General features: G+C 64.9%; 2 protein-coding genes across 5 annotated transcripts in view; one reads left to right on the top strand and one right to left on the bottom strand.

Annotated features, from left to right (window-relative positions):
• The first annotated feature begins 5,051 nt into the window (after nt 1-5,051).
• SPHK1 (sphingosine kinase 1) lies at nt 5,052-9,420 on the top strand. Of its 4 annotated transcripts, XM_051838303.3 has the most exons (7): nt 5,071-5,500; nt 5,589-5,786; nt 7,140-7,328; nt 7,647-7,796; nt 7,877-7,971; nt 8,052-8,167; nt 8,410-9,420. In XM_051838303.3, exons 1-7 carry the CDS (start codon nt 5,428-5,430, stop codon nt 9,161-9,163), a joined length of 1,575 nt encoding a protein of 524 aa, XP_051694263.3. In that variant the 5' UTR covers nt 5,071-5,427; the 3' UTR covers nt 9,164-9,420. The 4 variants fall into 4 exon arrangements, with proteins under 4 accessions (XP_008249134.4, XP_051694263.3, XP_051694264.1 ...); XM_008250912.5 differs by lacking the exon at nt 5,589-5,786 and having other exon boundaries at nt 5,052-5,500; XM_051838304.3 differs by lacking the exons at nt 5,071-5,500; nt 5,589-5,786 and adding an exon at nt 6,255-6,463.
• Nucleotides 9,421-10,648: 1,228 nt separating this feature from the next.
• The window catches only part of UBE2O (ubiquitin conjugating enzyme E2 O), a 54,185-nt gene continuing 37,525 nt past the window's right edge, over nt 10,649-27,308 (bottom strand). Inside the window, exons 2-18 of the mRNA XM_008250909.5 lie at nt 23,410-23,469; nt 23,198-23,308; nt 20,888-20,985; nt 19,853-19,916; nt 19,205-19,348; nt 18,711-18,820; nt 18,443-18,593; nt 17,659-18,131; nt 17,150-17,304; nt 16,885-16,997; nt 16,674-16,802; nt 16,126-16,215; nt 14,715-15,387; nt 14,403-14,539; nt 12,764-12,967; nt 12,623-12,680; nt 10,649-12,515 (exon numbers count right to left, since the gene is read on the bottom strand). Coding sequence (XP_008249131.2) covers nt 11,845-12,515; nt 12,623-12,680; nt 12,764-12,967; nt 14,403-14,539; nt 14,715-15,387; nt 16,126-16,215; nt 16,674-16,802; nt 16,885-16,997; nt 17,150-17,304; nt 17,659-18,131; nt 18,443-18,593; nt 18,711-18,820; nt 19,205-19,348; nt 19,853-19,916; nt 20,888-20,985; nt 23,198-23,308; nt 23,410-23,469 — 3,441 coding nt within the window. The 3' untranslated portion in view covers nt 10,649-11,844. The remainder of the gene's footprint in view (nt 12,516-12,622; nt 12,681-12,763; nt 12,968-14,402; nt 14,540-14,714; nt 15,388-16,125; nt 16,216-16,673; nt 16,803-16,884; nt 16,998-17,149; nt 17,305-17,658; nt 18,132-18,442; nt 18,594-18,710; nt 18,821-19,204; nt 19,349-19,852; nt 19,917-20,887; nt 20,986-23,197; nt 23,309-23,409; nt 23,470-27,308) is intronic.

The following is a 27,308-nucleotide window of genomic DNA, read 5'->3' as shown; positions in this document are numbered from 1 at the left end:
GTGGCATTAGCTGACCGTGGCCCTTGTCCTGAGCTCCCCTCCCAGGCCCCAGCTGTCCGGCCCATCCTGAAGCAGCCGCGCTTCGATTACCAGGGCTGCATCTGCCCTTCAGGAGCCGAGCCTCGGGGACAGCGGAGTTTCTATTCTGGGGCTGTGGATAATGAGCGCGAGGGGCAGGAAGCCCCGCTCCAGGAGCGTGGCGAAATAGGGCACCCACCCCCTCCTCTGCCCCAGGCCCCCCAGTAATTGGCTTCCACGGAGGAAGCCTGAGCCCCCGCATGTTTGAATACAAGAAGAGACAGGGGCAGGGGCAGCCAGCAGCGTGCTTGTCTGGGCCAGGATGAGGATGTACATCCCTTCCCCCAGCGCCCACCAGGGTCCACCCTCTGGCACAAAGGCACAGCCTGGCTCAGGGCCACGGCCAGCCCGCTGTCGGTTTGCTTTGGGAGCCACCCAAGGACATGTGGGAAAGTGGGAAAGGCTCAGCACCAAATCCACCCCCCGCCCCCCAGGCTGTGCACACACCCGTGCCCTGGGCCTGGTGCTCCCAGCTCCCGCTCGCCAACTGTGGCGGGGCCAGGTGCAGCTTCCCAGCTCCTAGTTTTGCTCGTGGGAACTGCCTGGGCAGGCTGACACAGAGCTGCTGGGTGTCTCTGCCCCTGCAGGTTTTCTTGGAAGGAGGACGCAGGAGCAGTGGTGTGGACTGGGGCTGTCTGGGGCCTGGGCAGAAGGGACCCAGCTCCCTCCTCCACCCCCACCCATCCCGGATGTGGGATTGGACACCGGAGACGGGGCCAGGGCCCATGCAGTGCTGATGTCAGCAGGAGCCCTGGTCCAGCCCTGCCACCGTGGTGGGGTGGGAGCAGCAGGACTGCCAGGGCATGGGACGGGAGCTGTGAGGGCCACACACTTTCACATGGCGCCTGGGGGGCTCGGAGCCTGGAGGGGCCTGCCAGGCTGAAAAATGGCCGGCTGGCATGTGTCCGCCCCCTCCCGCGGGTGAGAAGTCCGGGTTTTGCAATCCTGCAATTACTATGGTTAGCAAAGATGCCAATTCCTCCCTTTCGGGCAATTTTCAAAAATGGAAACCAATTTTGTTTGTAAGGGCCTCTGCCGGAGGAGTCAAACGCCACAAAGTCCACGGAAGCACTGTGTCCGTCCCGGCAAGAGTGCTAGGTCTAACCCCACGCGAGGAGGGCTTCACTGGGGGATAGCAAGTTCTTGGTGTGTGTGCACCTGGGCAGAGCTGGGGAAGGGGGAAAGAGTTGGAAAAGAAGGTTTTGGAGCTGAGTCAGGACAGTTTCCAGACTCTTCCATCTGTGGCTGGCAAGGTGACAGCCTCTCAAAGAGGCCCGTGCCATAATCCTCAGGACCCACAGATGGGACGTCGTCACCCTGTGGGGCAGCAGGGGCTCGCAGCTGGGATCAAGTTCAAGGTCTTGAGGAGGGGCGATTAGCCTGGGATGTCTGAGTGGGGCCAGTGTCGCCCCAGGTTCCTCCCAGGAGGGCAGTGGGAGGGTCAGAGTCAGAGAGGGAGGTGTGACTACAAAAGCTAAGGACAGATTTGACGAAGCCACGGTGCTGGCTCCGGAGGCCCAGGAAGGCACCAGGTGGCGCAGCCCTGCACGCAGGTGCACCCGAGACTTCTGACCCCCAGGTACGTGAGACACTGAGTCCTGTGGTTTTCAATTAGCGCAGCAGTGGGACTCTATTATGGGAAGGCTTTAAAACATTTGTAGAAAAAAACGGAATTAAAAGATAACTAGAATTTCCCATGACCCTTTGAAGCTCTCTCCTACGGCATCCAACACGAAACTCGGCCCAGTTCTTCCAAGAGCTGAGAGCAAACCCATCTGCTCAGGAAGCAGAGGTGCAGTAGCCAGGGTGTGAGCTCTGAAGCCAAGGTGGCAGGCGGGCGAGGGAGGTTTGGCTTCCTGTACAGGCATAAATAACTTTCAACGGGCCGCACCCCGGTACCACGGGAGGAGGCAGGCCAGCCCTGCAGAGACACCCCTTCTTCCCACACGTGCGTGAGCACACCCTCCATCCCTCTTCCAAGACACTCAGTGTTGTTACAGGTTTCCACCAGAAACGCAAAGCAGGGCGCACGCTCCCGCTCCGGATGGCCACGTTCTATTCTGAAGGGGCCAGTTCGTCTCGGCTGCTCTGCTTCCAATCCAGCTTCCTGTTAATGCATCTTGGGAAGGCGGCAGAAGATGGCTCGGGTGCTTGGGCCATTATCACCCTAGTAGGAGACCAGGATGGAGTGCCTGGCTCCTGGCTTCTACCTGACCTAGCCCCGGCTGTTGGGGGCATTTGGGGAAGAGAACCAGCCAATGGGAGATTCTCTCTCTCTGGCTGAAATAGGCATTTAATTTAAAAGAAAAGACACATGGGGCCGGTGCTGTGGCATAGCGGGTAAAGCTGCTGCCTGCAGTGCCAGCATTCCATAAGAGCATTGGTTCAAGTCCTGGCTGCTCCACTTCCGATTTGGCTCTCTGCTATGGCCTGGGAAAGCAGCAGAAGATGGCCTAAGTGCTTGGGCCCCTGCACCTGCATGGGAGACACGGAAAAGGCTCCTGGCTCCTGGCTTTGGATCGGCACAGCTCGGGCCATTGCAGCCAACTGGGGAGTGAACCAGCGGATGGAAGACCTCTCTCTGTGTGTAACTCTTTCAAATAAATAATACTAATAAAAGACACACTGATACACTCTAGCATCCTGGTAACTTCCTGGTTTCCCCTCCCAGAGCTGTTAGCATTTGGAAAAGAGCAGCCCCACAGAGGGTAATGAAGGAGATCCCAATCTCAAGAACAATCTCTGGTCAGCTCCTTCCCTGGGAGAACACCGTGTGACGATGAAGACAGGAGTCAGAGTGGGGTGATGCCCGCACAAGCCCAGGGACACCCAGGAATGATGGGGCCTCCCTCACAGCTCCCCCAAGGAACCAGCCAGCCCACACGCTGACCTTAGATTCGTGAGAAAACGGATTTCTGTTCCTTAAGCCCCAGGAAGCCTGCACCTGGTCTCCAGGCACCTGCATTAAGAATGTTCTGGAAGCTGCAGCTCAGGAGGCGAGAGCAAGTGAGAGGCAGAGCCCTGGGTCCCTGGTCCAGGCAGGACACCCACAAAGACAGGGAGCCCACCCCCACCACATGCCCAGAGCTGTCAAACCACTGCAGGGAAACAGGCGCTTGGGCCAAACAAGCACTCCCTACACAGCCAAGAATCCTGCACCGCCAGTCTGCTGTCCTGGATCCCCACACGCGGGCAGGTGGCACCCCTCCGCCCGCCAGGCTGGCACAAGCCAGAGCCGCATCTAGAAAACTCTCAGGACGGAAAACCACGCGCAGGACGGTCCTAGGACATGGGTCTTAAAAAGAGCCAGTGGGGCCGGCCGGATGCCCCCTTGGCCTGCCCTCGCCGGCTGGGAGGGGCCTCCAGGCTCTGCAGCCGGGAGCTGGAATCTCCTGGCCAGGTAGCTCCAGGGAAGAGTGCGGTGGCAGGCATCCCCTCCCACTGACAGCCAGCAATCTGCCACCTGCTGCCTCACTCCAGGTTACCGGAGAGCTGAGGCCAGGCAGGTGACTGGCTGCTTTCTTTCTCAGAAACACAAAGCCACCAGGGGGTGGAGGGTTCTCAGGTGCGAAAGACAACCCCTGTCACCTGTGAGACAGGTATGCGAGGGAGCCCCGCCCTTCGTGGGTGATCAGGTCAGACCTCCTGGCCGGCCCACACCTGCCTGCTGTCAGGCCCCGGGCGGGCCCTGCTGGGCACAGAGGGCTGAGGAGGGAGCCGGCTGGGAGTGATGGTGCTGTGTCCCAGAGCCGCCGCACCTCGTGCTGGCACTGCTCTGGCGCCTGAGCAGGGACGTGGCGAGGCCCCCGCACCTCCCAGCCGTGGGGGGGAGCAGCACCTCGCTCCGGCAGGATCCAGGCTCTGGGGTCGAGGGCGGCAGAGGAAGGCAGCCCGGTCCGGGGGTGGGGCATGAGCAGAGCGAGGGAGGCAGAGACCTGGGGCCGAGGGTCGAGGTAGCAGGGAGGACAACAGGGCCATTGTGCTAGCGGGAGCCCGGGCCAGAGGCTTCGCCCTTCGCCTCCCTCCCACGGGGCCGTCCTGAGCCGGCGCCGCCCCCCAAGCCCAGGGACAAGGGGCCCGGCAGGCTGCCTGCCGCCCCTCCCCCAGTTCCCAGTCAAGCCCACCCCGCGGACTTCAGGGGCCCCAGCGTGGGGTCCCCGAGAAGAAAAGGGGGCCTGTGCTCCAGGCCGGCGTCATCACCGTGAACTCACGCACAGCCAGGTCTTCAGGGCCCCTTGCCTCAGTTTCCCCTCTCTGTTTGCATGGCAAACAGCGGCGGCTTTTCAGGCCTGCGGGAGATGCAGCGGGGTCCGCGTCCGTCTCCGCCAAGGCTGGGGTCTCCGGGAACTCCGCCCCCGTCCCCCACGCGTCTTCCAGGCGCCGAAGCCGGACCTGCACCCTCACCCTCGCTCGGAGGGAGATGAACAGAGGGGAGGCGAGGGCCTGCGGCCCGGGGCTCCCGCGCGCAGCCCCTGCCTCCCGCGCCTCCCGCGGCCCCGCAGCGCGTGACAGCGGCACTGCGGCTGCAGCACTGCCCTCCCCCGCCCGCCGCCGGACTCCTGGGACGTGGGGGTGGGGGGCCGGGGTGCAGGACCCTGTGCCCACGGGTGCGCCCCGCGGCGCCGGCAACGGGGGGCGACGCCCCTGACCGTCGCCTCGCCACGTTCTCGCTGTCGCTGGGTTCCTCCGCCCTTAAGCGCGTATAGCTGAGCCGCGGCCTTGGAACCCGGGGGTGTCCGGAGGCCGCTAGGGGAGGGCGCGTCCCAACCCGCGCCCCGCTCCCGGCGGGAGAAACCCCCTCGGGGGGAGGCCGTCCTCCTGCCCCCTCCCCCGCCAAGTGTCACGAAACGGGGCCGGGCCGCCTGGGTCCCCGCGAAGGAAAGGTGCGGCGGAGGCGTGCCCGGGCTCGGGGCGCCGCCCGGCTAATTGGCTCCGCGCTCGTCCCGGACCTGCCTCTTCGCGATTTAAGGAGCGATGAGAGGCGACAGGCGTGCGCGCGGCGAGCGGGGCAGGTGTGCGCGCCCGAGCTCTCCGCAGCCGGGGTCCGGGCCCCCTCGGCTTTTCCGCACTCTGGCCCTACCTGGTCGGGTCACCACGTCGGCCGTGGCAACGTCTTCCTTCCCAGGCGCTGCAAATAACCGGGGGATTTAACTCGCGGTGGCGGCGGGCGCGTTCGGGTCCCTCGCGGGGATAAGTGTATTTCACACACTGTCACACGCGTCCCCGTGCGAAAACCCCTGCGCGCTGGTGCATCCGCGCGCAGGCCCGCGGGGGGCGTGGTGGGCAGCGGGGGCCACGCCCTCCCAGCTTGGCGCTCCCATCGGGACCCGGGCCCAGGGCCCTTCTGCCATGCCAGGCGCCTCTCCTGCGGGTGACCAGCGAGGACCTGGATCGCCCGCTGCGGGCAGCTGCTCTGGCCCAGGTGAGCCTCCATGCCGCTCCCCTGGGGGAAAGGACCCAACTTTTGAGGTTCCCAACAAGGCTCTCTCCTCCCGCATCTCCCTTTCCAGTTCGGAGCCCCCCCGCCGTGGCCTTGTCACCCGTCCTGCCCAGGACGGTGCGTCCGGCTGCCTCCAGCTCCGTGGCCAAGCTGCAGCGCCAGGAAGCTAAAAATAACCTCACTCGGGGAGTGCGGGGGTGGAAAAGCGAGGGAAGCCCCGCGGGCGGCGGGAGAGAGACCCCGACCGGGACGAGGGGCGCCCGGAGAGGTCCGGGCTTCGAATTCCTGGGTGGGCTAGGCAGGGTGCGCCAAAGGGGCTCTGCATTCCCGATTCTGCAGGCAGTGCCCGGGCGACGAGGTCGCGGTGTCGAGATGCTGCGGGGGGCATCTCCGAGAGCGTGGAAGGGCGCGCGCCTGAAGCCCGCTCAGACTTTGGGCAGGGAGCCGGATTCCTGGGGGGCCCGCGCTGCGCGCTCGCTTTCGCGCCCCCGACGCGCGCCGCCAGCGGCCGGGCCCGAGACTCCGCGCCTCGCCGGCTACCCGCGCCGTTCCCGTTACAAGCAGCGGGGACGCGCGGGTGCGCAGCCGCGCCCCAGGACCCGGCCTGGAACCCGCGCGTGGCCCAACCGCGGGCGCGGACTGTGCTGGGGTTGTGCCGGGAGGGCCCGAGCGGGCGGGGACCGGGAACGCGCGGGGCGCAGGTTCCACCCCTGCGAGCACGGGGAACGCGGGGCGTGGCCAGGCCGGCGCCGCAGCTCCCCGCGGCGAAGTTGGCCGGAAAGTTTGAGGCCGGAGGGAGCAAGCCCGCGAGTCCACACCAGCCCGGGTCTCCCCCCCCCCTTGCCTATCAGATTGCGGGGCTGCGCCCGGGACGAGCTGCGTTCCGCTCCAGGCAACTGTAGGGAACTGCGGTGGCTCGTCTTCCAAGCAAACCGGACGGACTGGGTAGGGCCGCCCGCCCCGGCCTCCCGTGGCTGGTGGCTCCTGGCGGCCCGCCCCTCACCGGGCCCCAGGGAACTAGGCCACGCACAGCGCCAGTCGGCGCAGGGGCGAGGGCAGGCTGCAGCTGGCTGCACGGCTGGGGGTTCGGCGCTCGCGCAGCCCCGGCTCTGCTCCCCCCGAGCGCGGCGCGGATCCCGCCGGAGCGGGGCCCGCGGAGGCGCGCGGGGAGGCTCCGGCCGCTCTGGAGCTCGGGGCAGGGGAAGCGGGGAACCGGCCGGCTCCGGGGCGGGAGTCGTCGCCCTAAACTTCCTGCTCCGCGATGACCGCTCAAGTTCTGGGATTTTTACGCAACTGGACTCCCCTCCCCCTGGCATCCCCGCGGGGTGAGGCGCTGGTCCGAGCGAGAGAGCCACGGGGCTCTGACTCATCCGTCCCGCCGGAACCCGAAGGCCCCGGAGAGGAAAGCCCCCGGGAGGAGACCCTTCGGCGCGAGGGTCGGGGGCGCAGTCCCCGGACGCGGGCGCCCTTGGCGGCGCCGGACCTCGGCTCTCTGAGCCTCCCAGAAAGGCGGGCTCCCTGGCCGCGGGCTGAGGACAAAGCAGGAGCGCCGGGCGCCCACTGCCCCCACCTCGAGGAGCCGCGGCTCGGGTCTCCGCCAGCCGTCTCTCTTCTCCCTCAGATCCGGCCGCCGCCGAGAATGACGCGGGCGACCCCGCTGCTCCGACGCCGGGCGGGGAGGGCGAGCCCCGCAGCCGGCCCCGCGACGCGCGCCTGGACAGCGCCGATAAGGAGCTGAAGGCAGAAAGCGCCGCCACGGGCAGCGCCCCGACGGCGCTGGGGACGCCGCGGGCCCAAGTTATGGATCCAGGTTTGTGCGGGCCTGGCTGGGAAGGGCCATGGCGGGGTGGGGGGCGGGGGGTTCTGGGGGGTCCCCTTGTTTCTCGCCAGGAGCGTGGAACGCGCAGCTGCGCGCGAGGGCCTGGGGCCGCTCCAGAGGAAACGCTTCCCTGCCGCGAGGCCGGACGTGGTGGGGCCCGAGCCACGGAAAGGGGTGTCGGGGGCGCCCACCGCACCCGGAGGTCCCCACGCGAGGCCGCGGGCGGCCCCGAACCACCCCGGGAACCGGGTTGTCCGTGGCCCCCTAGTGGCCGATTGGGAACGCGGGGCTCGTGGTTTGCTTCCGCAGCGAGCGTCCCCCAGGGCCTCCCCAGGCCCTGCCGCGTGCTGGTGCTGCTGAACCCGCGCGGTGGCAAGGGCAAGGCCCTGCAGCTCTTCCGCAGCCACGTGCAGCCCCTGCTGGAGGAAGCCGAGGTCTCCTTCAGGCTGACGCTCACGGGTGAGGAGTGCTTCCCGAGGAGGGCCCGGGGAGCGCGGGCGCGGGGCAGGGGGCCCTGAGAGCTGCCAGTCTCCCGGCAGAGCGGCGGAACCACGCGCGGGAGCTGGTGCGCGCCGAGGAGCTGGGGCGCTGGGACGCGCTGGTGGTCATGTCTGGAGACGGGCTGATGCACGAGGTGAGGCGCGCGCCTGGCGCTGCCCCGCGTGGCGGTGGCCGGGGCTGCTCACGGGGCTGAGGCCGCAGGTGCTCCTGCAGGTGGTGAACGGGCTCATGGAGCGGCCGGACTGGGAGACCGCCATCCGGAAGCCGCTGTGTAGCCTCCCAGCAGGCTCTGGCAACGCGCTGGCCGCTTCTCTGAACCACTATGCGGGGTGAGTGCCCAGGGCCCCGGGCGGGGCTTGGCTTCCCTCGGGTGCCCCCCACTCCCACTCCCACTTCTGTCTCCCGCACTTTCCCCTCGTTCTCCCCTGGAGGCCCTACCTGGCTGCCTACATCGGTGACTCAACGCCACCTCCATCACCCAGGAGGAGGAGGAGGAGGAGGAGGAGGAGGAGGAGGAAGGGGAGGATGGGGGCGGCTCCCACCCTGCCTCACATGGCCTCTTCCTCTACAGCAACGAGCAGGTGACCAACGAAGACCTCCTCACCAACTGCACGCGGCTGCTGTGCCGCCGGCTGCTGTCGCCCATGAACCTGCTGTCGCTGCACACGGCCTCCGGGCTGCGGCTCTTCTCTGTGCTCAGCCTGGCCTGGGGCTTCGTAGCCGACGTGGACCTGGAGAGCGAGAAGTACCGGTGCCTGGGGGAGATGCGCTTCACGGTGGGCACCTTCATGCGCCTGGCAGCGCTGCGCACCTACCAGGGCCGCCTGGCCTACCTCCCTGTAGGCAGGGCCCCCTCGGAGGGGGCCCCCTCCCCGATGCGGGTGCAGCAGGGCCCCAGGGACGGGCACCTCGTTCCCCTGGAGGAGCCGGTGCCCTCCCACTGGACGGTGGTGCCCAGCCAGGACTTCGTGCTGGTGCTGGCCCTGCTGCACTCACACCTGGGCAGCGAGATGTTCGCGGCCCCCATGGGCCGCTGTGCGGCGGGCGTCATGCACCTGTTCTACGTGCGTGCGGGCGTGTCTCGGGCCTCGCTGCTGCGCCTCTTCCTGGCCATGGAGAAGGGCAAGCACATGGAGCAGGGCTGCCCCTACCTGGTACATGTGCCCGTGGTCGCCTTCCGCCTGGAGCCCAAGAACGGGGAGGGCGTGTTTGCCGTGGACGGGGAGCTGGTGGTCAGCCAAGCTGTGCAGGGCCAGGTGCACCCAAACTGCTTCTGGGTGGTCAGTGACTGTGTGCAGCCCCCACCCAGCCGGGAGCCCTTGTGACTCCGCGGGATTTGTGCCTTTGTCTGTCTGCTGGGTCTGCGCCCAGTTCAGGACCCTCCCTCCTTCCCCAGCGCTGGGGGTGGTCTGTGCGCAGCTCTTGACTTCTGGAGAAGAGAGGGAGGGGTGGGCTGTGCTTTGGGAGGGCAGGTTCTGCCTGCCGAGGCCAGAAACCCAGCTGGCTGGGCCGGTTGCCTGGGGAAGGCGCTCGGTTCTGAGTCCACCCCACGAATCAGATCCGAATAAAATGACGTTCCCCACCCGGTGGTCCTGTCCTGGGGACTCGGGAGGCGATTGCTGTCGCTCCAGCCAGGGCTGCACAGTCTTAGTGACATCGTTGGCCTGGCCCCCAGGCGTGGCCCAGAGCTGCCAGGCTTCTCACACTAACTGACCAGGCGGCCTCAGCACTGCGAGCCGCCGGACGCCACGCGTGGGCTCAGGGCTGGCAGGTCTCGCCTGGGCAAATCCGGCTGGAGCCCTGTGGGGATTCAGGCGGAAAGGGAAGATGTCTGCATGTTCAGGGCATAAGGGAAACCGACAGGGAGCCCCCGAGCGCTCCGTGACGTGGCAGGCAGCCTCGAGGACTCCCAGGTCCCCCGGCTCGCTCGGCTGCCTTTGCCGGCTCCCACCTGTCCGCAGGAGTGCAGGAAGGGGCAGATACCAGTCTCCTGAATGGGCCACCCCTGCCCTGCACCGGTGCTCGGGTGTCCGCTCCCTCAGGATCTGGAAGGGGCTGACCCGGTCGCTCGTCGCCCTCTGGGAACCACAGCTACCCGCTGGCTTTCCAGGAAAATACCGCGGGCCAGGAATGGACCCTGCCCAGAGGCGGGAGCACTGACCCCTGGGAACCGTGGAGCCTTAGCCTCCCAGCCCTTGAACTGGGACGAAAGGAAAGATGTGAAAGGCAGACAAGGGAGGGGCGAGGCGCTGTGTGCTGTGCCCCTCTCCACAACTTGGCCAGGGAAGCCAGGACCTGTGCCAGCAGCCCTTGGCCACAGGGGGTCGTTCTTTCCCTGGGGAGGGATGGACATGGACACACACACACACACACACACACGAGATGGACACGCACGTGCAGGCGCACACACAAGGGATGGACACACACATGCACGCGCACACACGAGGGATGGACACACACGCGCAGGCACACACACACGAGGGATGGACACACATGCACACACACGAGGGATGGACACACGCGCGGGCGCACACACATAAGGGATGGACACATGCGTGTGCACGCATACACACACAAGGGATGGACACACACATGCACGCGCACACACGAGGGATGGACACACACGCGCAGGCACACACACACGAGGGATGGACACACACACACACGTGCACGCACACGAGGGATGGACACACGCGCGGGCGCACACACATAAGGGATGGACACATGCGTGTGCACGCATACACACACAAGGGATGGACACACGTGTGCACACACACACACACACAGGAAGGAAGGCAGCAGAGCCCAGGTGAATGGCAGAGGCAGCTTTAATGGTGTCACCTTGTCTTGTTAATGAGCCAAACAAAAAAGAAATGCAAGTAAAAAAAAGCTGAATCACACAGCACTTTATACATAGTGGAAGCGTAGGCGTTCACATCCACACCAGCCACGCAGTGGGAAGCCGCCCCGCAGCGCCAGCCCCCGCCGAGGCCCGCTCCCCCCGCGGCTCGCCGCCCGGCGGTCCCGGCACCGCGCAGGTGTGGAGCCCACTTAAGGCTGACAAAACGCATCATGCTTTGGCTTTTTTTTTTGTCTTTTTTTTCTAATAAGAGTTAATATCTTTGCTTTTGAGATTTATTTTTTCCAACCTTAAATATTACATACATACACCGAAAATTACATCGCTGCAGTGTGCAACAGCATCCTCGGCCTGGAGCTTCACGTCATCAAAGCCTAGAAAACTTAGTAAACCTCTGGCCTGTCTGGCAGGGACGGGCCCCGCTGCCCGCTGGCCGCTCGCTCCCAGCCTGCGGGCTCTGCAAGCGAAGGGCTCTCTGTGCCCCTCCCAGCGTGGCCCCGGGGTGGGCCCTGGCTGTGTGCCGCCGCTCCCACCTCCAGGGCTGAGTCCACGCGGGCTCCCAGTGCCCCTGCCAGCCCCCGGCCGCACAGCTGTTCCAGCGGCTCCCCGGCCCTCCACGCCGTCCCCCGTGTCACCCTGAGCCCAGCCTGGTGCCAGCCTCTGAGGGCAAGTTCAGCAGGCCCAGGGCTACAATGTGCTAACCAGGCCACAGCCAGGGGTTGCTGACAGTGGCTACAGCTCCCCTGGGACAGTGCTGATGCCCGGGGAGAGGGAGAGCTGGTGGTGGGAGCGGCAGGAAGGTCTGGGGTGGGGGGGCTCCGGTGGACTGGAGAGGTTGACGGGGACGGGGGGACAGTTGGAGCAACCCACACTTCATGCAAGGCACATCCGCCCTCGGGCCCCGGGAGCACCCGCTCTGAGCTGGGAGGGGCGGCACAGGGCCAGTGCCGGGACGTCCCGCCTGCGGGGCAGCGGGCAGGGGACCCGCGGGGGGCCTGGACAGGCGGCAGCACCTCGCGACGCTTCTGGCACTTCAGCTCACACTCACCTCGGGGAGGGGCGGGGGGCCTGCACGGGGGACGGGGGACGGGGGGGACGGGGAGGGAGTGGGCGAGCGGCAGCAGCTGGCCTCCCCCAGGCTGGAGGCTACTTGTCCCCAGTGCTCTCGGGCAGGCCCGCCTCCAGCAGGGCCGCCCGGAACTGCGTCAGGACCCCTCGGACGCTCTTGATGAAACCCTTGGACAGCGGGAAGAGGGGGAAGCCGATGTCAGGGTAGCCGCTCTTCTCGGGCAGGAAGCTCCGGTAGCTCTTTCTCCGCTTCTTTGGTTTTACGCTGGGTGGCACGGACGCGTCTGGCGCGGCCTCGGGAGCCTGGTCTGTGTGGTCCCTGCGAGCTGGGGCCAGGCCCTGGGCGCCACCTTCCGAGTCTGAGCCCTGGGAGGCCTCTCCAGGGGCCAGCCCTCCATCCTCAGGTTCTTCTCGGCCCGAGTCCGAGGGCTCAGCCACGGCCGGTGGCTCCGGGGAGCTTCGGTCCTTGGGCACCCCATTGGGCAGCCCCTGGGCCCTCTCCAGCAGCGCGTGGGTCTCCAGCCAGGACTCGATGCGGTTCAGCAGCCGCCAGCCGCCGGTGCTGAAGTGCTGCCTGATCTCCTGCTCGAAGACCTCGGGCGGCCGCCGCACCAGCTGGGTCATGGACTGCACCACCCGGATCAGCGCCATCTCGTTGTAGCAGCGGCTGTTCTCGTAGCCTTCCTGCAGGCCCCGGTCGCTGTCGAAGCCGGCTTCGTTGTAGTAGGGCTCGTTCACCAGGATCAGCCCTGCGGGCAAGAACGCCTTCCCTCAGGGGCGGGCCAGGCCCGGCAGGCCGGCCCTCGCCCCCCGCGGGCACGGCCGGAGCCGTCAGCCCTCCGCCTGCCAGCCGCACCTTGGATGGAGATGAGCACCTGGAGAAGGCTGGACTTGCTCGTCCACCTCTCTGTCCCCTGCAACACAAACACAGCACCATGGACGCCGTCTCGGATGCCCCCGCGGCCCCGGCCGGGCTGGGTGCTGGCACCACACTCACCTTGCCGATCCAGGTGCCCAGGAGGCTGACGCACACCTTCCCGTTGTCATACAGGTTGGGGTTCAAGCGCCCACTGCACTGGGAGAGGTAGCAGAAGTGGGGGGGCACGGCCGGGTAGATGTTGGGGAGCTGGATGTCAAACAGGTAGAGGCCGTCCTCATAGGGGGTTCGCGTGGGGCCCTTGATGAGGGCGGAGAAGAGGTCCTGGGGGGGGAGGGGCTGGGTTGGAGACGTGGGGCCTGGCCGTGCCCTTCTCCAGGACACGCTGGGCCCAGACAAGGCCAACAATGGAGGAACAAAATGCAAGTAACCGCACTTGCTTCTGGGGGCTGGGGGTGTCTCACGACCCAAAGGGTGACCTGAGGGGACCGCCAGAGACCACCAGAGACTCAGGTCACGGACTGCCCAGCTGAGGCACAGGCATCCAAGTGGCACCGAGGGCTGGGCGAGTCGTGGGCTGGGAGGCGGTGGGCACGTGCCAACTGGGTCAAGGGGCCACCCTGTACAGAGACAGTTCCTTTTTTTGGCCCAGCAGAGCTGAGACAAGTTAGAACCTTCAGAAAAAGTTTTATTGAAACTCAAGAAGGAGGACCAGCGCTGTGGCATAGTGGGTAAAGCCACCGCCTGCAGTGCCGGCATCTCATTTGGGTGCTGGTTCAAATCCCGGCTGCTCCACTTCTGACCTGGCTCTCTGCTATCGCCTGGGAAAGCAGTAGAAGATGGCCAAGGCCTTGGGCCCCTTCTCCCATGGGAGACCCGGAAGAAGCTCCTGGCTCCGGATTGCCACAGCGCTGGCCATTGTGGCCATCTGAGGAGTGAACCACTGGATGGAAGACCTCTCTCTCTCTGCCTCTGCCTCTCTGTAACTCTGCCTTTCAAGCAAATAAATCTTTATAAAAAAAAAAAAAAAAAAAAACAAACTCAAGAAGCAACAAAAGTGGTGCCAAGTTAGTTCCCTGCCCCTGCCCCCAGCTCTGCTGATCCCGACGCCGGGAACGGCCCTGCTCCGGGTAGCTCTCAGGATCCCCAGCAGAGGCCAGGAGCGGCTGCTGACTAGGGAAGCCGCCGACCGCACGGCCTGCCCACGCCTCCCACTGAGGCTTTGTCCAGGAGACAAAGCGCGGGCCTGGCCAGAGAGGGCACCACGTGGCAGCCTGCTACGCGGCGCTGGCTGAGGCTAAGCAGGAATGAGCCACACCACAGGAATCCATGGGCAGGGCTCAAGAATTACCCCGGAGCGAGAAAGCAAATCACTGATGCTGTGGCAGTAACACACGATCGGCGTAAACAAGTCGTACAAAGAACCAGTGTCAGTGGTGCCCGTGAGAACCGACAGCCCGAAAGGCCAGGTGTCCCCGGAGACGCACACACTGCCAAGGGCCCCGGCCGCGGCGAGCTCAGGGCCGGGCACGGGCGGCCTTACCTCTTCGTGTGAGGTTGTAATTTTTCAAAGAGCAGAATCTGGTAATAATTACACAGGTAATTTCAAACTGATTGTTAGAGAGAGGGAGGAAGCGAGGCATTACCTAGCCTGGGTGCGTCCGCGGCACTCCTCCCAGCCCTCACCAGCGCACCTGGAGCCCCAGGAAGCCCCTCTCGGCACTGTGCACCTGCCCGCGCCGCCCCACGGCCCACTTGCCATTCGGTCCTCGAAGGTCTTGACCATGATGCCGTCGGGCAGTGAGGTAGCCAGCAGCGCCATCTCCTTCCGCACCGTGCTGAAGAACTTCTTGGCTTCTGGGGGCTGGAACTCAATTTTCTTAAAAGAATGATTTGCTGGAGGGGAAAGAGAACAGTCAGGAGTGCAGTCTGCAGCCGGCCTGGAGGGGGCGGCCTCCTGGAGTGCTGCCCGCCGGGACAGCTGGATCAACCCAGGCCTCCCTCCGGGCGTGGCCACCCCCGGGGCAGCAGCGGGGGCTCCGCACACAGAGGCAGGTGAGGGCTGACTCACAGGGCGCGAACTCCAGCACGGAAAAGACCTCGCCCTTGGCGCTGGTGAAGGTGACCCCGGGCTTGCCGCCGCACTGCTGGCACAGCACCGGGGTCTCGCTGGGCCACTCGGGCTTGTCCTCCCTGCGCTCGGCGTCGGCCGCCGCCTCCATCTTCTCCTCCTCTGCGATGGCCACGTTGTCCAGCGTCTTCTTGAGGTTCTCCTGCAGTTTCTTGATGTCGTCCAGAAACTTCTTCTCCCGGGTGGGCTTCTCGGGCTCCACGGTGGGCGAGGTGGGCGAGCCGGTCAGCAGCTGCTCCACGGTCATGTTCTTCAGGCTCTCCAGGATCTTGATGGCCTCCTTCAGCTCCCGGAAGCTCCGGGGGGGCCCCTCCTTGCCAGCCTTCTCCATCAGCCCTGCCATGGGGGTGGCCATGGCCACGGCCCCCTGGATGGCGGCCGTGGCAGCCTCTTCGCTGATCACCACCCCCTTCTCCTCCTCGGGGGCCGCTGGCTGCTCGGGGGGCGGGATGGGGGGCTCCTCTATCTTGGGGTGCTCATCCTCCACCAGCCCGTTGTCTGTCTCCCAGCTGTCGCTGTCATCTTCCCACTCGTCCGAGGACGCGCCACTGGTGCTGCCCTCCACGGAGTCGTAGTCTGACTCTTCGATCTCAGACTCAATGTTGTACAGGTGCTGGGGACACGGGAACGCAGCGGGAATTCGGACGGGAAGCTGCCTGGCCACCTCGACCTCACAGGTGGTGACACAGGGCTCACGGGGCCTGCAGACCCCACTCTAGCGCCCCCTCTTCTGCTCTGGCCTCTCTGTGCTAGGGGGTCCTAGGATTCTGGGAGGCGTCCACCCCCAGGAGGACCCAGAGCCTCAGCCAAGAGTCTGTTCCCGCCCATCTGCCCCATGGCTGAGTGGCCCAAGGGGAAACCTCAGCAATGGAGCCGCAACCTTGGGTCAGCTGACGACGATGCGGAGGACGGGGTGTGGGATGGGAGAGGCGTGGGGGAGCTGGCCTGGGTCAGGCCCTCCTCCCTCCCTGGAGGGGCTGTCAAGACGAGGGGACCAGCCTTGCCCTGCCCCAACCTGGCCCATGCAGGCACCAGGAGGACAGGGCGGGGCTGGGTGGCTCCACAAACAAGGGTGAGAGCAGGGACCGGACCGGCTCTGTGCTCCGCGGCCAGAACAGGGGCTGGCGCTGGCACCAACATCCTCCTCTACCCTGGAGCAGGGGGAGGTCCACATGCACCCGGCCTGTGGGGAGGTGAGTCTGGGGGCTGGCTGTGGGCCCCATGCCCTCTCCCTGGCCCTGGGGGTAGTGCCGGCCCTTCCTCCCTGGGACCTTGCTGGGAAGATCTGAGAGCCCGTCTTCAGGTTCCTGGGCACAGGAGACAGCTCCCAGCCCCGGCGGCCGCATCTTACCTGGGGCAGGATGATGGTCTTTGAGTTGTCGGCCCACACCACCTCCACCTTGCTGCTGACGTCCACACGGGCCACTTGGCCCACTGACGGCTGCTGGGCAAACGGGACAGGGTCAGGGCAGCTCCCCGGGAGAGGAGGCACAGCAGGAGGTGGCCCCTGCTTGGACACCTCTAGAGCATCTGCCACTGGGCTTGACCCCTAGCTCTCCTGAACCCCACTCACACCCCTCGACTTGTGCTTTCTGTCTCCCCGCGCTTCTTCACCCAGGGTCCCCATCTCTTTCTCAAGGCCCACGCCTCTTCCGTGAGCTACAGTACTCAATGCCTCGCTCACGGGACCTGCAATGAGGGACCCGGGCCCACCAAGAAATGCACCCGCAGGGCCCCTCCAGGGAATGTACCCACAGGCCGGGAGGTCGATCTGGACGGGTGTCAGGGCTGAGCAGTGACACTGCGCCCAGGGAACTGCCAGGTCTTATCTCCTGGAGCCACCTGGTGGCACCATCAGGGACTGCAGCTGCTGCCTGGGCAGGGAAGCAGTGGCTGTACCTCGTCCTCCTTGTGAGGAGCCCCATCCTCGGCATTGCCAATGCGGATGACGATGTCAGTGGTGCGGAAGCGGAAGTCGGGGTGGTCGGCAATGTCGTAAACGCTCACGTCTTCCTCTTCCCCGATCAGCTGTGGCACAGGACTACTGTCAGGGGCCTTCCTCTCAACCCCCAGAGCCCCCCGGGAGAAAGAAGGGGCCGCGTGCACTCACCTCCACGTCATCCCCACTTGGCCGCAGCTTGAACCACTTCACCATGCAGGTGCGGCCAATGTGGTCCCCAGACTGCACCACGCCGTAAACCGCAGGGTCTGGACAGCTCTGGACTAGGGAGCCAGAGGAGGTGACATGACCGGACAGGAACCCCGGGGGTGCCCGCCTGCCACCTTAGGAGGGCAGGCTCTCCAAATCTCATGAGCTTGGACGCTGAGACCGCTGGTGGACCCTTCCCAAGCCCCCAGCCTGCGGGCTGCACTACCTCGCTTGTCCACCACGAAGTCTCCAGGGCAGAACTCGTTGTTGTCCAGGTGGTGCACGGGGAAGAGGTCGTTGGAGCGGATGTTGCACTCCACGGAGCCGTCCTGCCACATCACGTCGGCCGAGGTCATCGTGGTCACCACCTCCACCGCCACCCTGCAGGGGCAGGCTGCTGAGCCAGGCCATGAGCAGGAAAGGGCGCTGACCCTCCTGGCCCCTGGGGGCCGGGAGAAGAGATCGTGACCCAGGCTACAGTCCCGCGGCATCTCGATGCCTCCTCTGGGGACGGCATCCGGTTGAGAGCTCAGGCGAACGTGGTCCCTCCCAGAAGGTCTCGGGGCCGCCGCATGCCCGCTCTGCACCTCACCCAGACCTCTCCGTTCCGTAAGGCCCCCCCGGGGCACTGCACAGCTCGTCTTCGGGGGCACCTGGAGCTGTCACCAAGCTCGCGGCCCGTGCGTGGCACACGCAGGCTCTGCCTGGTCTCAGGCCAGGGTTACGGCTGCTTACCTGTCCCCCGGTTTGAAGTCCCGAGTGATTTTATTCTTCTTCCTCTTGTGTTTTCGCTTTAGGTTCTTGATGGACAAGGGGATGCTCTTTTTGCGACCGGTGCCGCTGCCGCTCTGGGAGGAGGTGGTGGAGCTGGCGGAGGAGGTCACGGAGCTGGTGTCATCCGTGTCGTCGGCGGCCTCGTCGTCCGCGTCCTGCTCCGCCGAGTGCAGCCTGTCGTCCCCGCCTTCCTTCAGCAGGAAGGGGGGCAGCTGCTCGCCAGCCTCGGGCGGCTCCTCCGCGCCCTCATCCTGCGTCCCCGGCGGGCTGGCGGACCCGTCGGGGGTCTCCTCGGGGCTGGCTGACGCCGCCTCACTCTTGGCTTTGGCCTCCCCTTTCTTGTCTGGGTCCTCCACGGAATGGTCGCGGGGACACTGGGTGTCCGGGGAGCAGGACATGATGCGCACGACCTGCTTCTTCAGTAGGCGCTTTACCTGCGAGGGAGGGCAGGCAGCAGGGAGCTGGGGGGAGCGGCAGGCAGCTGGGCCTGCCCTGGGCCTGTGGGACGTCCTGGGCCTGCCCTGGGCCTGTGGGACGTCCTGGGCCTGCCCTGGGCCCGTGGGACGTGCTGGTCCCAGGCTTTGCTGTCTGGCGGCTGATGGCCATACACACCCAGGTGGCCAGCAAGGGTCCTCAGGGCGGCCCCTCAACCCCCCAGGCCTATAGCACGGATCACCCTTGGCTGTGGAGAAGGCTCGAGGCCACCTCCTGAAGTGCCCACCAACCTCCAAGCCCAAGCACATACCTTCTTGGCCATAGAGCCCTCCCCCTGGGCGCAGTTTTTTTCCGGACACTCCCAGGCAATCTTGGCCGGCTCTACCTTGGCTGGGAAGACGTACAGACAGCGCTCCCCGAGCTGCCGCTGAGCATGGTCAAAGCAGCCGAGACGCTTCACCCTGGCGGGGAGAAGCAGGGCTGGGCCGGGCTCACTTCCAGGCGGCTGTCGGTGTTCTTGGCCCCCCGGCCCCCCCCCCATCTGAGCCAGGGCGTGGCCCAGGCCGAGACACACTCACCTGCCTAGGTTTTCCTGAGTGATGACAGAGGGCGGGGGGCTGACGCTGTCTGTGCCCCCTGGACAGAAACTCTTGGTGATCCATGTGACTTTCAGCTCCACGACCTGCACCTGGGGACGGTGACGGGAGCAGCGGCTGTCAGGCAGGCTCTGAGAGCGGTCACCTGACTTCCGGAGCACGCACGGGGACCTTAAGGCTGCAGCATCAGGCTCAGAGGTGGCAGAGCAGGCCCCGGCTGTGATACGGCCCCTGCCCGTCCTGGGACCACTGCCACATCGCAGCCTAGCGGGGCCGACCCCCGCCTTGCTCAGCCTGTGCACTTCACGCGGGAGGACTCCGCCTGTGAGGGGCCCCGCGATCAGAGCATGCGTTCCCTACATCCTCTAGGCCTCTGGACCAACAGGTGGAGCAGGCTGCACCCTCAGAGTAGGACCGGAAGGGGGCAGCCCCGGGGGTGGGTTCAGGACTCAGCGCCCCAGCTCCCCGGCCCCCACCTCTTCCACCACCACGCGGAACTTGCTCTTGGTGCTCAGCACAGGCTTGACCCCTGACAGCCACTGCACGCTGGAGAAGATCTTGGCGGGGCCGATGAGCACCTGGCCCGGGTAGAAGCCGTAGGAGTCGTCAAAGAAGAGACCCTGAGGGTTGGGGGCCAGAGCAGAGTCTTGTGAGCTGGTTCTCTCCACACCCGCCAGCCGCAGCCGGCACGCTGCCCAAACCGAGTCCTCCAGCACTAGCCACCACTTCTCCAAGCACACACGAACCACCCAGGGATGGTATGAAGTGGATCCCGACTCGTTCTTCCCTGAGAAGCCCTACTGGAGCCAGTGCTGCTGGCCAAGGGGTCACTCTTTGGTCAGGCCTGAAGCTCTAGAGCCACTGGCCCTCAGCGTATTCGTCTACGTACAAAGTAGCCATTGCCAGTGTACCCACCAGCACCTAAGGTAGCAGGAGCACCCTGAGGTGGAACCACGCACCCCTGAGAGGGTGCACTTCGGAGTCCTGCAACTCCTGCCCAACTTCCGGGCGCTCGGCGCACACCTGCCCCTTTCTAGGAAACCACTCTGCTGAGGAGCCTGGGCCGCTCCACGCTCCCTGCCGAGAAAGCTCCGTCCTGAGCACCCTGGGCAGAGCACACGTACCGAGTCGCTGACGTGCGGGCACACATCGTAGAGCTTGGCACCATCTTCCGTGTTCATGGAGCACCTGAAACAGTGGAGAGAGGCGTGGTCTCCACCAGGGGGCACACGGCCAAGTGCCAGAGTGGCGACGGGGCGGCTCTGGGGCCCGGTGGCTTGCACTGCCGGTGAAGCTGGTTCCCATGATGGGCATGGGTTCAAGTCCCGGCTGCCCCACTTCTGATCCAGCTCCCTGCTAACGGAAGGAGCAGGAGACGGCCCAAGTGCCTGGGCCCTGCCACTCATGGGGGACACCTGGATGCAGCTGCAGGCTCCTGGCTTCAGCCTGACCCAGCCCTGGGCCGCTGCAGCCCTCTGGGGAGTGAGCCAGCAGATGGAGGACCTCTCTCCTGTCTGTACTCCTTCCAATCAATGAATCTTCAAAGAGTGGTGATCCGGAGGGGCCAGAACTCCCACGGGTACACGACTCATCTTCTGCCAGCGGCGCAGCCTCTGAGCTGGTGCAAAACCCTACGCCTCACCGGGTGCCTCAGACTGGGGCAAGGGCAGGCGTCTGGTGCCGCGGACACTGCCATCCGTGCCGCAATACCCGGGTTCAAGTTCCACTCTGCTTCTGTTGCAGCTTCCTGCTCATGCACCCGGGAGACAGCAGTCCTGGCTCAAGTAACTGGGTCCCTGCCACCCACATGGGAGACCTGGACTGATCTCCAGCAGCTCCCGGGAGAGATCTAAAGGATGATGCTTCTCAAGCTAAGGGACCAGAACCGGGCCACAGCAGATGAGGAGAGCGCACGGGGTTTGGCTCTGGGATGCAAGAGCCCAAATGCCCGCAGCACCTTGACGAGGTCTTGCCCCACAACAGGGACACCCCGCCTGCCCTCCTCCTCACTTGTCACTCCCCTTGACGAGGTCTGGCCCCACAGGCCCCACAGGGACACCCCGCCTGCCCTCCTCCTCACCTGTCACTCCCCTTGACGAGGTCTGGCCCCACAGGGACACCCCGCCTCCCCTCCTCCCGGCAGGCGGAGAGACACCCACCTGGCGCCATTGGAGAGCTTCAGGATGATCTGGTTCTTCAGGTCATAGACCTTCCCCAGCCAGCAGTCGTAGGCAATGTAGTCCCCGTACATGAAGGGCTGCAGGTCAAGGGAACAGGGGCAGGGCAGGAGCAGGTGACACTGATGCCCAGGGCACCCACTGGGCCAGGGGAGGAGGGAGGTGGACATCTGTCCTAACACCTGCTGCCAGGCCTCCCCGAGAGCTCTGGGCCACGTCCCGGTTCCCCTTCCCAGCGAAGGCCGAGACGTGGTGGGGACGGGAGAACGACGCAGAGGCCTGTGCACCCCTGGCCCAGGACGCCTGGTGAGAGGGCAGCCGTGTGGCAGGGAGGCTGCGGAGCACCCTGAGTCACTGGGCAGGTGTCATGAGGTCAGCAAGAGCCCAGCTTCTCGGTGCTGAAGGTGCTCACCGACTCGGGGAGAGAGGGAGGCAGCGTGCAGGGGGGGAACTGGAATCAGGGGTGTCAGAGTGCACCCCGCTGCGTCAGCAGACGCGGGCTAGGACCCCTGGAGCTGTTCTAGGAGGCCTGGCCGCAGTCAGCACACCCTGCACCCACATCTCGGTCTCTAAGATAACGTTCTCCTCGCAAAGAAGAAACAGCCGATCCCAGCGCTGGATCAGAAGAAAATGCAACATGAGCTCGGAGAGCTCGTGGTGTAAGAAAAAAAGAAAGAACTTTAAACACAGAAGGAAAGCAGATAACGAAGCGTGACAGACGGAAAAGCCAGCGGGAGGAGCTGCGCTGGCCAGGTCTGGATCATTAAGGCAGCAGATGACGGCAGGCACGGGTTACAGCCCGTGAGGATCCAGGGACCTCGGGCTCCACACGGACATGAAAAGGGAGCAACCAAGCAGGCACCAGAGACGGCCGGTTCTGCCGGGGCTGGGGTGTGGGTGAGGGGTGATGACACATCCTGGAATTTGTCCCCACACACTTAACCACTTACAGATAGGTAATGGAGACTTTATGAGGGAGGCTACGGCACCACCAGGGGTCAGAGCAGATGTTCGCTCCCAGTGGTGCGGCCAGGGACTCACGGGCAGAGCGCGCCTGGCATGCACCGGGCGAGGCCGGCTGCGCCACCAGCTATCGCTGCCAGGAGATCCGCGACAGGGGAAGACCAGGGAGCCCCTCCAGGCCCGAGAGCTCCAGGAGCCGACAACCGAATGCAGAATGATTCTGAATGGGGCCCGGATCAGAAGGGGAAGCAGGCGTTGCTGGGCAGAGCGGGCTGCGGGACGGGCGGTGATGTCAGCGCCACCAGGAGGCTGCCAGGAGCGCGCCCTGTGTCTGCAGAATGCACGCTGTGCAGTTCTGGGGCGACAGGGCACTGGCTGCAGTCTGCTCAGATGTCTCAGGGGAAAGCAGAGGACAGGAAGGTTGGGGGAGGAGAGAGATGAGCACAGCTGTGAGGCCCCTGTGTGAGGCGGGGCCAGGAGCTTACAACGTGTGGGAAACCTCAAATAGTTTAAAAATAAATCCTGGAAAACAAAGATGGGGGGGCTGGCGCTGTGGCACAGCGGGTAAAGTCGCCACCCGCAGTGCCAGCATCCTACATGGGCGCCAGTTTGACTCCTGGCTGCTCTACGTCCCATCCAGCTCTCTGCTGTGGCCTGGGAAGGCAGTGGAAGATGCCCAAGTGCTTGGGCCCCTGCACCCATGTGGGAGACCTGGAGGAAACTCCTGGCTCCTGGCTTTGGATCGGTGCAGCTATGGCTGTTGTGGCCATCTGGGGAGTGAACCAGTGCATAGAAGACCTCTCTCTGCCTCTGCCACTCTGTAACTCTGCCTGTCAACTAACTAACTAACTAACTAACTAACTCTTTAAAAAAAAAAAAGATGGGGACAGGTTAATCCTCTGCTTGCAGGGCCAGCATCCCACATGGGCACCGGTTCGAGTCCCGGCTGCTCCACTTCCGATCCAGCTCTCTGCTATGGCCTGGGAAAGCAGCGGAGGATGGCCCAAGTGCTTGGGCCCCTGCACCCACATGGGATACTCGAAGAAGCTCCTGGCTCCTGGCTTCAGATCAGGCCAGCTCCAGCTGTTGCGGCCATTTTGGGAGTGAACCAGTGGATGGAAGAGCTCTCTGTCTCCCTCGCGCTCTCTTTGTAACTCTGCCTTTCAAATAAATAAATATTTTTTAAAAATGTATTTTAAGTGTTAAAGCAAAACAGGCCTGCCACCTGACCTGGGGAGGCAGTGCCTGGCGAGGGCGGGGGGAGGGGCAGCACAGAGTGGCTGCGCTGACAGCCAGAGGCCGCCGGGGGCCGGGGGGGGGGCAGCTCACCCAGATGTGCTGCAGGTCCTTGCTGTTGACTGGGTAGATGATGCAGTTGGTGCCGATGAGCTTGACGGCGCAGTCAATGTTGACGTCTATCACGGTGCCACACTGACTGTCCTGGGGGAGGGAGGAGGCGTCCAAGCCAAGGCCACCATGGGACACCCACCCAGACAACCCCAAGCTCTCCTGCACGTGCAGCGTGGGGTGGGCAGACTCACGGTGGATCGCATGTGCCTGACCACGTCCCTGGGCACGACGGAGCGGTCCTCCAGTTTCAGCTGCGACAGAGAACACACGGCGGTGAGAGATGACGCCTGCTTCCCGACTTCTTCCCAAGGGCATCAGCTGCCCCGCGAGGTGCGTCACCCGCATGCTCACAAGCCGCACGCACCCTGCCAGCACTGCACCCAGGAGCCCCCAGGGCCCTGCGGCCAGTCTCCCCTCCCCTGGCAAATCGCAGGCTCCCTAGAGGGCCTCCAGACTGTGCGGAGACACGGATCACGCCAGGCTGCACTTCGGTGACGACTTCACAGCCCACCCCACGGAGAGCAGTGCACTTCACTGTGAGTTTCCCCCTTTTCTATGACATCAAGTGCCTGCCCTCTGCCCTGGCCGGCCAGCGTGGGGGAGGGGGAGGGGAACAGGACGCTGGCTGAGGAGGGCCACCCCTAGCCCGGCGAGCACCACAGGGCACCACGCCCGAGTCTCTGGTTATCTCTCCTGACCAGCAGCCTGCTCCTATCTGCTAAGTAACGCTCAGAACGTGGCTGCTGGAGCCCGGCCGACCCCGCAAGCCCCCGACCACCCACCCCTCACCAGCACCCAGCGGCTGCCCTGCTGCGGGGGCTCTGCCGGAGCCCAGGGCACTGCTCTGGAGTTCACTGCGCCATGGCGACGGGGGGTCTCTGCAGACGCCCACCTCCAACACCCGACCCACGAGACCAGCAGAGTTGCTCCCTCCAAGACCCCGCCGGCCGCTCCCCAACACAGGCTGTTTGGCTCCAGCCCTGGGCACTGGAAGGGCCGCCAGCATCAGAGGGGACCAGAGCGATGGAGAGAGAGATCCCGGTGCGAGGTCCCAGCCACACCGGCAATGAAGCCGAAACCTTGCTGCTAGCAGAATGCGGCTCTTACGGGGGTCAGCGCAGCGCCCGTCAGCCTGCAGGAAGCACCACGAGCCTCACTGTCGGATGCAGGAGCCCCAGGTCAGACGCCCGGAATCCTCAGGCACAGTGCGCCGCCACTTCTCTGCACCGAGAACCTTCCACGCTGCAACCCTGGGGCTGGCCCCGCTCTTGCCACCCCAGGTCCCTGCCACCCATTTTAGGCATCAAAAAGCCACAGCTGCAAGGCTTTCGAAGCTGCCAGAAGCTGCAGTGCTGAGAAACCCAAGAGCAGAGGGGCTGGGCCGTGTGGTGGGAGGGCTGCCCTGTCTACTCGGGGTGCCTGGGAAGGGGCCCCTGCAGAGAGCCTGCAGACAACGCCCGGGCATCCGTGCTGGTCCCACTAAGAGCTGCCAGGGAAGGCAGCGCAGCACAGCCACAGAGCTGGTCCGTGTGGCCTCTGACCCGACCGTGTCCTGTCCTGTCCCACCCGACTGACAGTGCACAGCCACAGAGCTGGTCCGCGTGGCCTCTGACGCGACCCTGTCCTGTCCCACCAGACTGACAGTGCACAGCCACAGAGCTGGTCCGTGTGGACTCTGACCCGACCATGTCCTGTCCCACCCGACTGACAGTGCACAGCCACAGAGCTGGTCCGTGTGGACTCTGACGCGACCCTGTCCTGTCCCACCCGACTGACAGTGCACAGCCACAGAGCTGGTCCGTGTGGACTCTGACGCGACCCTGACCTGTCCCACCCGACTGACAGTACACAGCCACAGAGCTGGTCCGCGTGGACTCTGACGCGACCCTGTCCTGTCCTGTCCTGTCCCACCTGACTGACAGTGCACAGTCACAGAGCTGGTCCGCGTGGCCTGACGCGACCCTGACCTGTCCCATCCGACTGACAGTGCACAGCCACAGAGCTGGTCCGCGTGGACTCTGACGCGACCCTGACCTGTCCCACCCGACTGACAGTGCAGGGGAAACTGAGGCTCCAGTTCAAAGGCCGGCTTAGGCACCAGACAGCACACGAAGCTGACCATCACAAGCCCAGAACCGCAGGCACACAGGGCTGGGCACCGAGGGGAGGGGTCTGTGCTCTGGCCGTGAGCGGTGCCCTCCACCCGGAAGCTGCCTGCAGGGAGCCGGTCTCACCCTCCCACAACAAGCAATTCCCTTTCCTCCACACCGTGACGGAGTGGGCAGCAGGGGCTGCCTCGTGGAGCTCCACCGCCGGGCTCCCAGGGCACCCGCGCCTGCACGCTGGGCACTTCTCCCCGGGCGCACCTGTGCTAGCTGCTCCAGGGGGAACCGCTGTGTTCCCGGCAGGCATCACTGGCGTCCTCCCCTCGGTCACCCCCAGGGACTCTCCCAGCACTCCCTGGACCCTCCCCTGCGAGGGGCCTGCTCCACAGCTCCACGAAACGCCACTGCTGTCATTCCCACTCACGGAGACAAACAGGAAACGCCCCAGCATCCTGCTCAAGGTCACACAGTGCGTGAGCGGTGCGGCTGGGGCTGGAACTCGGGCTGGCCCCAGAGTCCACCCTCTTTACAACGCAGATAGCTCATCCCTCCCTGGGCCGCAGAGGGGGGCGCAGGGTAAAACACTCTGGCAGCTCCAGGCGTCTAAAGGAGCGACTCCTCTGGTAAGAAAGGTGACATGCGGCCGGTGCCGCGGCTCACTAGGCTAATCCTCCGCCTAGCGGCGCCGGCACACCGGGTTCTAGTCCCGGTCGGGGCGCCGGATTCTGTCCCGGTTGCCCCTCTTCCAGGCCAGCCCTCTGCTGTGGCCAGGGAGTGCAGTGGAGGATGGCCCAGGTGCTTGGGCCCTGCACCCCATGGGAGACCAGGAAAAGCACCTGGCTCCTGGCTCCTGCCATCGGATCAGCGCGGTGCGCCGGCCGCAGCGCGCCGACCGCGGCGGCCATTGGAGGGTGAACCAACGGCAAAGGAAGACCTTTCTCTCTGTCTCTCTCTCTCACTGTCCACTCTGCCTGTCAAAAAAAAAAAAAAAAAAAAGAAAGGTGACATGCGTTTTCTCCGTGGGGGCATGTGGAAGGCAGCTGTGGAGGCCCCGGCTGCTGTCCTGGGGTCCCTGAGAGCCGGCTACTTCCCTCCCACCCTTAAAGGGCAAATACCCAACCCCAGGTACCAGCTGGCCCTCGCAAGGGAACACCAGAGGGCGCCGGCCCACTCTGGGAAACAAGGTGAAAGCTAAGCCAGGAAGCCAACCCCAATCTCTCCCGACAGGCTGGGCCCTGCACGCAGTATGGGAAGGGCTGTCTCGGGGAGGGGTCCAGCGCTGGGGAACACACACAGTCCAGCTGTCACTACAGGCGCTAACGTTCTCAACAGCCTCAGGGCTGGTGAGCTACAGCCTCATGTTTCTTGGAGAGCCGCAGCTACCAGAGATCTCCAAACAGAAAAAGGATAAGAAAGAGAACAAACCGGCAGCCGTGCTTCTGTGCGAGGAGGGTCCTGGGCAGCGAACTGAACGCGTACTACGTGGACACGTGACGGCACTGGGGCTGCCGGGGGACCCCAGGACCAGCGTCTTTGCCTCCCTCTTAGAGACGGCAGCAGCAGCAGCACAGGGCCCTGTCTGTGTGTGTATGCATTGGGGGGAGGGGGGGCGGTGAGCAGGATTCTGGCCGGGGTGGGCCAGGGTGCCGACAGGCTTTAAGGAGTCTGCCCATCTGACCCATGCTGACTGGGCACCGTGGGGGAGGCAGGCGGACACAGGTCAGGCAGTGCTGAGAGCCGGACAGAAAAACAAGGTGATCTGGGAGTCGGGAGAGGAGTGTCCACAGAAGTGATTTTGAATGTGTGGTCAGGAAAGGTCATGTGGCGGTGACCTTTGGCCAGAGATCTGAGTGGAGTAAGGGAGTGAGCTCTCCATGCAGAGAGCAAGCAGGCACGAAGACGCCGCACCGCCGAGTATGCCTGGACACTGGCAGGCTTCAAGGGAAGGAAGGAGCCCAGGCCAGGCCAGGCGGCCTGAGAGAGCC

The sequence above is a fragment of the Oryctolagus cuniculus genome, chromosome 17, assembly GCF_051225735.1.
Source record: "Oryctolagus cuniculus isolate XC-2025 breed Fujian yellow rabbit chromosome 17, ASM5122573v1, whole genome shotgun sequence".
In the NCBI taxonomy this organism is placed as follows: Eukaryota; Metazoa; Chordata; class Mammalia; order Lagomorpha; family Leporidae; genus Oryctolagus; species Oryctolagus cuniculus.
Note: the sequence above shows the minus strand (reverse complement) of the source record. Positions and strands in the feature narration are given on the sequence as shown.

Excerpts from the sequence above, each read along its gene's own strand:
- SPHK1 (XM_051838303.3), top strand. The coding sequence starts at position 5,428 with ATGCCAGGCGCCTCTCCTGCGGGTGACCAGCGAGGACCTGGATCGCCC. Across the intron at positions 5,501-5,588 it reads GGGCAGCTGCTCTGGCCCAG|TTCGGAGCCCCCCCGCCGTG; the intron begins GTGAGCCTCCAT and ends CTCCCTTTCCAG. Across the intron at positions 8,168-8,409 it reads TCTCTGAACCACTATGCGGG|CAACGAGCAGGTGACCAACG; the intron begins GTGAGTGCCCAG and ends CTTCCTCTACAG.